The 12,741-nt window shown below is 39.6% G+C and overlaps 1 protein-coding gene across 1 annotated transcript; it reads right to left on the bottom strand.

Annotated features, from left to right (window-relative positions):
* Positions 1-1,038: 1,038 nt before the first annotated feature.
* qrfprb (pyroglutamylated RFamide peptide receptor b) lies at positions 1,039-12,664 on the bottom strand. Its single transcript, XM_008436920.2, has 6 exons — positions 12,173-12,664; positions 7,668-7,826; positions 7,142-7,203; positions 6,082-6,317; positions 5,189-5,286; positions 1,039-4,021 (listed from the first exon to the last, which is right to left on the bottom strand). The coding sequence occupies exons 1-6, from the start codon at positions 12,537-12,539 to the stop codon at positions 3,621-3,623; spliced, it is 1,323 nt and encodes a 440-aa protein (XP_008435142.1). The 5' UTR covers positions 12,540-12,664; the 3' UTR covers positions 1,039-3,620.
* Positions 12,665-12,741: the final 77 nt, after the last annotated feature.

Genomic DNA, 12,741 nt, shown 5'->3' with positions numbered 1-12,741 from the left:
AAACAAAACAAACATTTAACTTGAAGACATGGCATGAAATTCCTTTGTTTCAACCAACGGGGGTTAGAAAGGCAAAACATGTAAATTAAAAACATAAAAGTTGCTGATTGGACTGAGAGGTGAACAAGAAATCAATAAATCATAATGTCTGAATCCATCACTCTGCGTTCACACTGCAAACCTGTATCCGATCTTTTCATGGCAGTCTGAACAGCACAGGTCGGATTCTTTTTCCAACGTGATCCATATCCGATACGTATCCGATTCAAATGCTACCTAACGTCCACACCGTATTCATCTGAACTGAACACTGATTCTCAACAAATCTCACTATTCTCCGTTCTGATACACGCAAGCGGGAAGAAAAGCAACAACCATTGCGGACCATAGGAGGATTAAGTTGTTAATATGTTACTCCAGCCGGACAGCAACTTCAAATATGCAAGCTAAGCTGTACCGTTAGTCTCCATGTTTACTTCCGCAAACACTGAGCTCTGCGCCTTCTACTGCGCATGCGGGACACTTTCAGGTCATTAGCCCGTTCACACTGCCGAACTCATACAGGTCGCATTTACTGGCAGTGTGAACGGCCCCGGCAAAAAAATCGGAATTGCCAAAAGAATTGCCGATAAGGTTCAGCAGCCTCGGGGAGAAATTTAGACTTTATAAGTCTTTCTTTTTTTTTACCCAGCATGCTCTTGCTTTTATGTACTTTGAACCTGTTTTAAGGCCTATTTAGGATTCAGTTCATGAATAATAATATGTAAAGGTGGCGAGAGTTTAGTTTTTTTGGTAAATAGCCAAAACGTCATCAGTCTTTCAAAAAACTTCATCAAACTAGAAGTATTTTATGCAGTAGGGGAAAGATCTCAGAAAATCTCAGTACTCCAAGGCTTATGCAATAAACTTATACTGAAAGATTTCTTTAAATATGATTTTTAACTGATAAAGCTTGTTCTGATCAACTCTTCAAACATCATCATATTAACGCAAATGACCAAACATAGTTGTTAGAAAATATCCAAAAAGGATCAGATACAATGTTAGGAAAGGTAATGTCTTTTATTGCAAGATTCAATAAACAATCAAAATTGTGTTTTTTATTTTTTTATAATGCTACAAAGTCTGTAATGTGTCGGACAATATTTGGGTGGCGCAAACCAGGAACAGTGTCCCACAGTTTGGTCAAGAAAACATTTGTCCAAGTCAGATTAATTTAAATGCTTTAACTTGGACTGTCAGGTTCACTGGTCTTTCTAAATTGCCTTTAGGTATCGGTGTGTGTCACCTTTCCTTTGTGTTATCGCACAAAATCCCAGCAAAATACATTGAAGTTGGTCATTGTAATGACGTAACGCAGGCTTCAAAAGGTCATGGGGTGTGAATACTTGTACAATGCACTGTAAACACAACTTTAAACGTATCAAAAATAAACAAAGCAATCAGTCTGCAGCAGAATGAGAAAAATCAGACATTCTTAATAATTGCCATTTCAAACGTTTTTGTCACTTAACATTTGAGTGAAAATGACTAGAACCTGATATGAGGTCACTAGTGCATCTTGAGTGCCTCTTGGCATTTCTTCTCTAAATCACAGGGAGTTACAGGTGGCTGAAGTGTGACTCAAAAAAGGTTTACGCAAAGTCAGTTCTCATTTTAAACTGAAGCACTTAAATGATAAAAAAAATAAATAAATAAATGTTTTGCACTGGTCACTGCCATTTTTGCACTGAAGACTAGCCGCTGCCATTTTCAAAGAAAACTGGCAACGACATTTCTAACCTCCCATCCCATCAGGTTAGAAAGGCTTCGTCAAAAATGTAAGAGCTTCATTTTTTGCAAACAACTAAAGTGTCTTAGCCCATGCAAGAGAACTACACCGTCCCTGAAAGCAACAACACTGCCACAAATCTGCAATTTAACCAGCAATTTTCTCCACAAACAAAACAAACAAACAAACAAAAGCCCCCAAGGGAACACACTTTCAGCACCAATTTTAAATTGCACACTAAATAATAGTTTTCTTGAGGTCCGGACCACTCTAATCTGAGTGAAACAAGGCATCTGCGACCAGCTGTCTCATTTCCTTTATTCGCAAAATAGACTTGTAAAACATCAGTAAAACAACTGTGAGATGAGATTTATGTAAAGGTTAGAACTTTAGGTGTAAATTATCAAACGTCGTCATATACATTTTTCACAATAGTTCACATTATAGATTTTATTTTCACATTACGCAATGTGCAGCTCAATAAGTTAGAATATTATCATGAGTTAAAAAACAGGGAACTCCAGATCAAAATGCCTTGCATGCTGTATTTTGAGTGTTTCTGTTACTTTTGATGAACATGGTTTGCTGCTCATGAAAATTCCAAATATGTTTCTATAGAAGGAGCATTAAAAACTCCAAGCATACTAATATTTTAGTGGAAGGACAAAAAAGGAAAAGTTTTGTTTGATCAAATCCAAAGTCAGCGGAGTTGTCTATCAGGAAATGTTAAGTCACGTCAGTCTTCCCTTTTCTGATGAACTTTGTTGGATGCATATTTCATTTTTCAGCAGGACTAGGCAACCTTAAGGACCGTCAGGTCCATACAAAAGGAAACTTATGCATACATAAATTGTTCAGTACAAGGACATACTTTTCTAGTAGGTCGACTTTTGTGTTGAGATGTTTGCTTTTTTTTTAATTGGTGTAATATTTGAAATTTCCGGGAGACTAAGTTTTAGATTTTCATCAGCCGTAAACCATAATCCTCAATATTAGTTTGTGTGTAATAAATATACATTTTTCATTATAAGTTAGTGAAACATTAACCTGCTGATGACGTCCCAATTTAATGAGATGTACTTGTAGTCACAAGGATAAAAAAAACAACAAAAAAACAAGGGAGCTGTCATCTGCAGGTTGCTTCTGCTAACTGTCAGAGTTAAAAACAAAACAAAACAAAAGTCTTTTGTCACCGAGTTGAGTTGCAGCCTTGTAGCAAATTATGTGCATCTGACTTTAAAAACGTACATTCAGTTAGAATTTAAACAGCAATAAATTTCAGTCAATATTATTGAATCTCTGCAAATGTTTTTTTTTTTTTTTTCAGGCTAGCAATAAAGTGCACAATTAACGTGAAGTGACTTCAGCTTATGCACAACGAAAGCAAATTAACGACTGAAGCAGAAGAGCAGCCACAGTTCCACGCCACAAGCATGACACTGCAGCGTGTTCTTCATTAACATTTCTAAATAGTTGCTGCTACAGCAGAAAACCACAGAAAATACTGCAGTTGTGGCTCATTCATGATAAAACATCATTTTTAAACGCTCAGTGAACATGACGTTTCAGGTTCCATCTAAAGCACAAATAAAGTCTCAGTTTCAATCGCAAACGGTCGTTTCAGTGTCTCAGTACGGACTCTGTTGCTGCACCTATTTACAATAAAACTCATTCTACGTTCTGACTGCTTAAAAACACTCGTTCTCCGGCTCCTGGCGCTGCACAGGATGCAGAAAAGGCTTTGGAGCTCCGAGTCTTTGTTATTTGTCACGTTCTCAAAGCTGCTCTAATTCCGTGGCAGCTGATGATCGCAAACGGCAGATTTGCAAATCGAAAGCACCCGGACGTTTTATTTGACTTGAGAAGAGCTGTTCGGAGGGAGCTCGGTTTGGATGGTGGAAATTTTCTCTCCAATAATTCCCAGGGAGCTCTCTCTGTGCGATGATGAGCATGAGGCTCCCCTCTCTGCCGAGCGCTGCTCTGAGCTGTTGTCTTCATCTGCGTTCACGAAGGCTTCTCTGCTCTGTGGTTTGATGAACTGCACGCTTAGTCTCGGCGCGACTGTGGGGGCACCCTGGTGGTTCGGTTTACGGAGACAGTGGGAGAGGGTGGAAACGCAGCTCTTCTTGAAGTTCTCATTCATGAAGGCGTACACGATCGGATTGTTGAAGCTGTTGAAGAAGCCAATGGCCTGAACAATGGCGATGATCATGTTCAGGGTGACGCCGTCGTACTTCTTTTCCAGATCATCTAGACAATTGCATATGCACAAGTAAATTAATTTAAATGTAGTTGTTAAAGGTGTAGTTTAAAAAAAATCAATTTAAGGTTCTGTGGAATAGACATGAACAATCAGTATATTAGCATACCTAAAACCTCAGTTTGGGTTAGTAGAACAAAGCTCTGATTTCAGAGTTTACTTAACGGCTAATAAGGGCAAAAAAAAAAAAAAAGTAGGATCCAAAATTACTCCAATACCACAGGAACGACTGACACAAAAGGTCACAGAATAACCCAAAACCTCTAAAGCACTACAGGTCGCCTTTATCTCCTATAGTCAATAGTTTGCTAACTATATTTAACAGAAAAAAAATCACACAAAGACACCACTGACATCGACCAGACTTTCTGGTAGCTGTTATCTGAATATTTCTGTTCCCCTCTGTGTTTTTGTCGCATAGCTTTTTAACTGGCTGCATTAGTCAATCAATCAAGTGTATTTGTAAAAGCACATTTCAGCAACAAAGCAATTCAAAGTGCTTAATATCACGAAAACATAAAAACATCATCCATGTCACCCCACAGAGATTTTGGGCCAAGACAAGTCAACATGTTCAATATCCCCAACTTTAGGTGCGAGCATGCTCACTGGCATGCTCAACTCGATTCCTGTTAACACACAACACACAGCAGGAACATTTAATAAGATTCTTCAGATTGTCGGAAGAGGAAAATCTGGACAAAAATTGGAACTGGGTATTATACAGATAGATAAAGGTTCAAAGCACATTACTATGTCCACCTCTGAATGTCTTCAAAAAAACCCCCCAAAAAACATTTATTTAAAGTGTCCTAGTCAAAGTCTAGACTCTGACTGAGATGATGTGGCATGATCTGAAAAGCTAGAAAATCCATGAATGAGCGTCCAGAAATTATTCCACAGCGATGTTAAAGACGCCCGTTTGTGCAAACACTTGAAGGAAGTCTTCAGGAGCTAATGTCTTTCTCCACATAAAACCAGGTTGTTTCGACCTTCTGATGTTGTAAATAATAATCTGATCAACACTTTTCATATTTACTAAGGTTAACTTTGCTTAAAGATTTCTTCTGTGTCACAAGAGAGAAGAAATTTTAAGAGGACGTCAGGAGTGCAAATGTTTTTTCGCTGCGTACAGGCGTACATTAAGCCGTACTTACTGTACTCAAACAGCATGTGGACTGTGTGGAAAGGAGCCCAGCAAATGGTGAATAGCAGGACGATTGTGACCATCATTTTCACAGCTCTTTTCTTTTTCCTGTAAAAAGACACATTATCATTCAAGAGTAAACACTTATGTAGATGATCTCAAATTTTACTACTCCAGTTTTTTGATAAAAGTGCACCAGTGAATTAGTCCAGCTCCTAACAGCCACACAAATACCTCAGTTTCTACTTTACAGAAAAAAAGAACATGTGAACCTCCTGATTATATTAAAGTCAAATTAATCAAATTAGTCAAATTTATCAATAATAAGATTATTACAGCCTATAATCCTCGGGTGTTTGAAGGCCAGTGGAGGTTTTGTCCACATAGAAAGAGGATGGGCACCTCTTGTTCACAGAAGAGAAGCAAAGAAGGTCAACATCTAAGGGGTACTTTGTTAAAGAAAACCATCAACAGTCTCAGCATCTGCATTCTCCTATTACTTTGTCATTGTTGACATTCTCATTAAAAGCTTTTTAAAAGCAATATCTGCAAGGTGAGGATCAGTGAAAAGCTCTCATTATGTATTGGCTATGAACACATCATCTTACCAAGGACTTACACTGATTGGTATACACGGTGTACAATTGTCAATTTACCACTTCAACAAAAAAAAAACTGAAGTGGGGAATGCGAAAGAAGCTTCCATTAATTGTCTACAAACAGCATCCATATGTCGATCATTACTGTTAATGGATTCAAACATTTATGTGGTCTACCTACCTCTTCTCTTCACCACCTTATCATATCAGCATGCTTTAAATGCCAAGTCTTTTACTGACGAAACAGGCTGTAAATCTCACTAAACGTCTTGTTAATTGAAGTAAACCCTGCTGTGGTACCCACCTGGAGATCTTGCCAATCTCCCTGTGGTTCATGGTATTCAGGACCGACGCGTCGCCCACCCTCTTGCGAATCCACAGCTCAATGGCGATGCGTGTGTAGAGGAACAGCATGGCTGCCAGAGGCAGCAGGAACAGAGCCACCATGATGAAGGTGGTGTACGCCTGTCTGTAGGTCAGCGAGCTCCAGCTCTCCTGACAGCACACGTGGTAGTGGTCGTACAGGAAGTCATACTTCACCTGGGGATGAGTAACGAGAAAAGCGCTCAGGCTGACAACTTGGATTAATAGTTATTTGTTGTCGCGTAAAGTAGAATCAGTTTTTGCTAAGCTTTGCTGTATTTATTTCACATTCAGAGTGTTATGTGAAAAATTGTCATCTGCCTTGACCTTCTCCACACAGAGTCGCATTGCAACGACAAGCTTTCACACAACCGAGTTCATCACTGAGACGTGGAAGGAAAAATATGTATGCAGGAAAAATTTGAAAAGTTGTTTGAATTCTGTGGTCAGCCCACCTCACTCAGTAGTTTTATAAAAGCAACTGCTACCGTAATTACATTACATTGCATTTTTGCGTGTCCTCTTTCGTACATTAGTTCAGGTAAAGTGAGACAGAACGACGAATGTCTGCAAAAACAGCTGGCGCTGCCACAGATTCTCAACTAGATTTAGATTTTCCCTCTGAATGAATATTTCTAACACTTTATGCTTTGGGTCATTGTGCATTCAGATGTTTTTGCATATCCTATACAAGCTTTAAGTGTTTGCATATGTAGCAAAATGGATTTTTGTACAAAAGGCTTCGTTGGAACAGTTGGTGGCATGAACAGTGGATTGTTTTTGAGGCAGCAGTCGGAGACGACGGCCCAGAGAACCACTCACCAAAAATCACCACTGCACATCAACTCAGGTAATTACTTTTACTGACTTCAGTGATGATGCGCTAGTGTAAGATAAATTGTTTGCTTCACACAGATCCATATATAGACTGTGATTATCCAGTGAAATGAGGGAAGCTATAGACGGCTGTTTAGTAATGGGGCGCTACGAAGGGCACTTACCTCTAGCTGCTGCACAAATAGCATCGGCGAACCCACGATTACAGAAGCCATCCATACAAGCCCTGTAGGAGTCATGCAGAAAAAAAGCCCATGTTATCTGAGAAAACAGTTGTTGCTTTGATAAAAACATTTCCGTAAAATTGTAAAAACAGCCTTTTTGTCATCAGTGCCACTGCCCTTCCTTCTCACTTGAGTCACATGCTCCCAGGCAAGTTCCTCAACATTTCTTTGATCTGTTTAGAGCCACCATACTCGACTCACATAACCCAATGCTGGATGATTCCCTCGACTGCCTTTCAGGGTTGTATGAAAATTACATCAGACGAAACCGAATTGTTATTTTCACAGCAAGCCTTCCATCTCATTTTGATTTTATTCATTTTTCTTAAAGATAAAAGCCCTCACTCCAAAGATTACAGGAGCGCGTGTGTGCGTGATATGTTGAAAATAGTTTACAGAGGAGGAAACAGAGGAGCATAAAAGGTAGAAAACATAAACATGGGAACTTTCAAATGAAACACAATACCAAGCATCTTGTACGCTCGTTTAGACGAGTACTGCCGCCTCATTTTCAGAGGGAAGACGATGCCCTGGTATCTCTCAATGGCGATGCAGGTCATTGTCAGGATGCCTGTCACTATGGCTGTGGTCTGCACAAAAGGAACTGTCTTGCAAACGAGAACCCCTGCAGGCAAAAGCAAAGGGGTAAAGCAGATAAGGTCCAGAAAAGCAGCGGAGGTTAATGAAGAACCGCGAGGAAGGGAGGTCTGTGGCAGGAAACAAAGGCAACCCCACAACTTGAGGTGGCAACCGTCTCCCGCTATTCAGCAGTAAGTGGACACATTTCATAGATAACGACGTACAGGCTTTACCCTGACGCACCCTGAACAGACACAGGTGCTTTCAGCTCTCTGTAGTCTTACTGGGATGTGCTGCCGGGTACATCTTTGCTGGTCACGTCGTTCAACACACAATTTATTTTCCAAATAGCAAAGGATGGATCACCTAAAACAAGAGATCATCTTTGATCCATCTAAGGAAGCAGTTCTCAAACCCAATATGTTTTAGTCAAACTTCTCCCTCCTTAAAATACCAACAAAAGATGTTAAATCACACCGCCATACTCACAGAAACTGTTTTTTCTCCTTCTAAAGAGCTTAATTTTTCAAATGGAAATTTATGTAAAGGCAAATGTAAACCACATTTTCCATGTCCAATTTGTATTTTTCCCCACAGAGTCAATGCTACATAGAGTCACCTGGTCTTTATGTGCATCAGCTTTGCACATCTGCAGCCTAATAGTTTTGCAGCTTTATCCTTATAGCATAGCTCAAGTTTATTCAAATTGAACAGCGGGCATCTGTTGGATTTAGGTAGCTTGACAAGGCCGTCACACAAGTTTGCAATGATGTAAGGGTCAGATTTGTGGAGTGCACAACTAATAGTTTTCCTTTTGTCAGGTGTAAGTGTTTTGCCACCATCGGGGTTTGCTTTTTTTTTTTCCCCCATATTTGCTGTATCCCATAAATGGACATAGAGCAAACTGGATTTCATTTCTGTTAGAGACAGCTTTCTTCTTGCCACTGGTCCATAAAGGTCAGATTTGTGGAGTGCACAACTAATAGTTTTCCTTTTGACAGATTCTTCCACCCCCAACGTTGATCTGCACAGCTCCTTCAGAGCTGTCTTTTTTTTCCCCCTCCTGCTGCTTATCTGATCGTTGCTCTCTTTGTGCAGGTTGTCAATTTAAGTGGGTGACCTTGTCTGGGTAGGTGTTTTGGGTTCTTTCTATTTTAAGACGATGACTTCAGCTGTCCTCTGTGAGATCTTCAAAGCTTTTCGTATTGTTTTATATCCTCACCGTATTTTAAATTTCCCCACATCTCTATCTTTGACCTGTCTTTAGCATTGCTCGATCGATATGATGTTTGTTCACTAATGCTGTCTGACTAACCTCCATTTGCTTCACAATTTATACGCCCCTTTGTGGGGGTGTCCCCCATCAATTTTCAATCAAATAAACTCGATGTTTGAGAACATAACATGACATAATGTGGAAAAAGTTGAATAGTTTTGCAAGGCACTGCTGTATGTGCAGAAGCATGAAATTATATTTACAATCTTTAAATACAATAAGAGAATAATGCAAAAAAACAACAACAAAAAAACACTAATAATGAATAAAAAATGTGGAGCAATGGAGAGTTTAATGTTCTCTTAATGTCTTCAAATATAACAAAACTGCCAATAAAATCTAAAACTGCATGAGGAAGTATTCTGGTATGCAGGCAATATGACATCAGTAGAGTTACTCACTAACAATGTCGTTATTTAAAAAGATACAGGGTTGCGGTCCAGTTCATAAATGTCTGTTAATCTCATTATTCTCCCTTTAATTGTCACTTTGTCTCCTCGCCTCATTAGCTGTAATATTTTTGCGGGTCACGGATTTGACCAGCTGGTCAGCTGGAGCCAGAGGCGCTTCATCGCTCGTATCCTCACAGACGTCTGAGTCAAACTGATATGCCCTTTTTTTTTTTTTTTTTTTTTGTCTTTTTTCTTTCATTTTCTGAGACTCTAGGGCTTATTTGTCATTTCATTGGCTACAGCTGTGGCTTAGGTTTCTCCTTCCTTGAAGGCATTCTTGTCGCTTTTACATGCTGGCCAACAATTTACTTTGAAGTGTGTTCTGAATCATAACTTGAGTTAGTGGCTAGAATCATGCAGCAGCTGAAACAGCTGTTGTGTTGTATTGTGTTTTTAACCCCCTGCACTCTATTGCTGTGACTGCACCTCAAACCAGCTCATAGCCAATGCTAATTAGCATGTTAAATACATAAACTCATAATTGCTGTGTTATATTCACATGAAAAAAATACAAAAAATCTGATTCACTGTAAAAAGAAAAACATTTATTTTTGTTAATAGTTGTAAATAAACTTATGCAGTAAGGTTTTCTCACCTCCATTGTTATGACCTGATGTTCACGGCAAAAAAATTAATTATATAATCAAAAAGTTAATCTGTTTCTGTGATTCAATCCACACAATTATTCAGGCACTTTCTGTTCATGTTCATAAAGTCTTAAAATGAAAAAGAATCCAGGTTTCGCTTTCTTGAAGGAATTATATTGCACAAGATGAAAAAAAGGTTTAAAGACAGAAATGTTACCACACTGAAATGTTTGTGCTGCCATATTCAAGGAGTTGGAACCTTACTAAAAAGGGTTGCTAAGTGATACGCTTAATATAAATTAATTATACTGATGTTTTCAAGCCTTTAGTTCTGTCAATTATGCTAACTAAAACACAGCATTTAAAGTTAGAACACGACACCAAACCAATAAAAAAAAAGCAAAAGCAAACTGGGCTCTTCATTCCCAAATAAAATGCTAAACATATTTTAATCTGAAAACTTTGGATTGCTAAGTAAAATTACAATCTTTTTTGTGCTTAGTCCAGGTTTTGGGCGTGTCTGGCTTATGAGAAGCTTAGCAAGTAATGTAACCGTTGCAGCTTTGTGAATATCCTCCAAATTTTTGAATGAGCTTTGAGTCACAACCTACTCCAGGCTGTGGTTCTCTCTGTTGCATGTGTACCTTTTCTAAAACAGATTTTCCTTCCATTCAACTTTCTGTCACGTAGCACTGTTTTATCCACCAGTGGATAAAACAGCAATAAAGAAATAATCTATTATTGCTTGGTGATCTTCTGGACAGTCCTCAAATAAGCCATCACCATTTGTAGGCCACGACATAACATTCTATGTTAATCTTTTAGATTTCTTATCAGTTTTTTTTGTCAAATTTTCTGAGAAGCTGCCTAAAATAAATCTGTGTGGAATGAACATATATTAAATATGCAGTTGTAGTATATAAATTAGATCATACATCCCAATGAGCCTCGTTTGTAACATTAAAAATGCAAGTATTGTTCATTTCTAAGTAAAGTTTACTGTCATTATTATTAATATTTTACTTTTGAACAGTTAACAGTGGCTACAAGATGTTGCTTTTATTACCAGGAGACGCTGATTAGCTCTTCAAAAACTCAAATAATAACACCAAATAAAAAATGAATGGATGCAGAGCACGACCAAAGAGCAGAGAGATAAGAAAGACGTTCAAACCATCTGTTGCATCGACCAAAATGGTCAAGGATCATATCCCCAACTCCAACATCTCTCTGATGCCTGCCTTTCTGACCATACAGCCAGACAAAGGTTTAGAGAGGAGTTGCAAAAGAAAATGAGGTGGATTAACAACAACTGGTGGTGCACCACCATCCATTTGAGGATACTTGGATCATATGAGTTGTCCATCCATCCATTTTCTTGACGCCTTTGTCCCTCAGTGGGGTCAGGAGGGGTGCTGGTGCCCATCTCCAGCTAATGTTCCGGGCGAGARGCGGGGTCACTCTGGACAGGTCGCCAGTCTGTCGCAGGGCAGCACAGAGACACACAGGACAAACAATCATGCACACACACACTCACACCTAGGGGCAATTTGGAGAGGCCAATTAACCTGACAGTTATGTTTTTGGACCGTGGGAGGAAGCTGGAGTACCCGGAGAGGACCCATGCATGCACAGGGAGAACATGCAAACTCCATGCAGAAAGACCGGGGCCGGGAACCCAGAACCTTCTTGCTGCAAGGCAACAGCTCTACCAACTGCACCACTGTGCAGCCCCATATGAGTTAAGGTGGCATCTATTTTCCCTCTGTCATAAATAAAGCATGTTGATTCATTTGAATTTGAATATTAATTTTACAAAACAACCTTTTGGATGTTACTCTGATTTATTGTAAAATGACTGTATTTTATTGGGTGCAGAACAAGAGATTTGCATCTTCTTCTTAATTATGTTGTTTAATTGCGTGTAGAAGAGCAGGGGATTTTTATAACTATTTTCTTCAACTGCCCTGACTTGCAGCCACCTGAAAATGTATCTGCCAAAAAAAAAACAAACACCTCTATGACTTCTTTTTTTTTTGACACTGCAAAATGCAAGTTATTTCAAACTGAAGCTCACCTCCAAACCATTCAGACGAGATGTTCTGTAACAAAGTGAAAGGTATGCAGAAGAAAGTGATGAGGAGGTCGCTGACCGCCAGGGAGCAGATGAAGATGTCCGTGGCCGTCTGGACCGCCCGCTTCTTCAGAACTATGTAGATGACCAGACTGTTTCCAGCCAGAGCCAGGACGAAGATCACCACGTACATGATGACGAAGGTGGTCTTGGCGCTGTACGGCAGCTCGGGGATGTAGACGAGCGGCTGGATGTTGTAAGTGTTGATGAACTCCTGGCGGCTCAGGTTGTAGAACTGGAGCATCTCCTGCAGCACTTCGGGGGTGATTTTGGAGGAACCCTGTCCCGAATCTGTCGAGGCTGCTGCCATTTTCTCTTAGTAAAAGTGTCTATAACTCCGGCGCGAACTTGGGGGTGAAGGAGGAGGAAAGAATAAATCCGAACTCTTCAGAGCGCAGGTAGCATCTTCATCCTACAGGTGCGTGTGAATGTGGCGCTGACTCTTTAACCCAGCACAGACAGATGCTTTACACACTCTCTCTCTCTCTCTCTCTCTCTCTCTCTCTCTCTCT

This window comes from Poecilia reticulata, linkage group LG19 (assembly GCF_000633615.1).
Source record: "Poecilia reticulata strain Guanapo linkage group LG19, Guppy_female_1.0+MT, whole genome shotgun sequence".
Lineage (NCBI taxonomy): Eukaryota > Metazoa > Chordata > Actinopteri > Cyprinodontiformes > Poeciliidae > Poecilia > Poecilia reticulata.
This window is presented reverse-complemented; position numbering and strand designations above follow the sequence as displayed.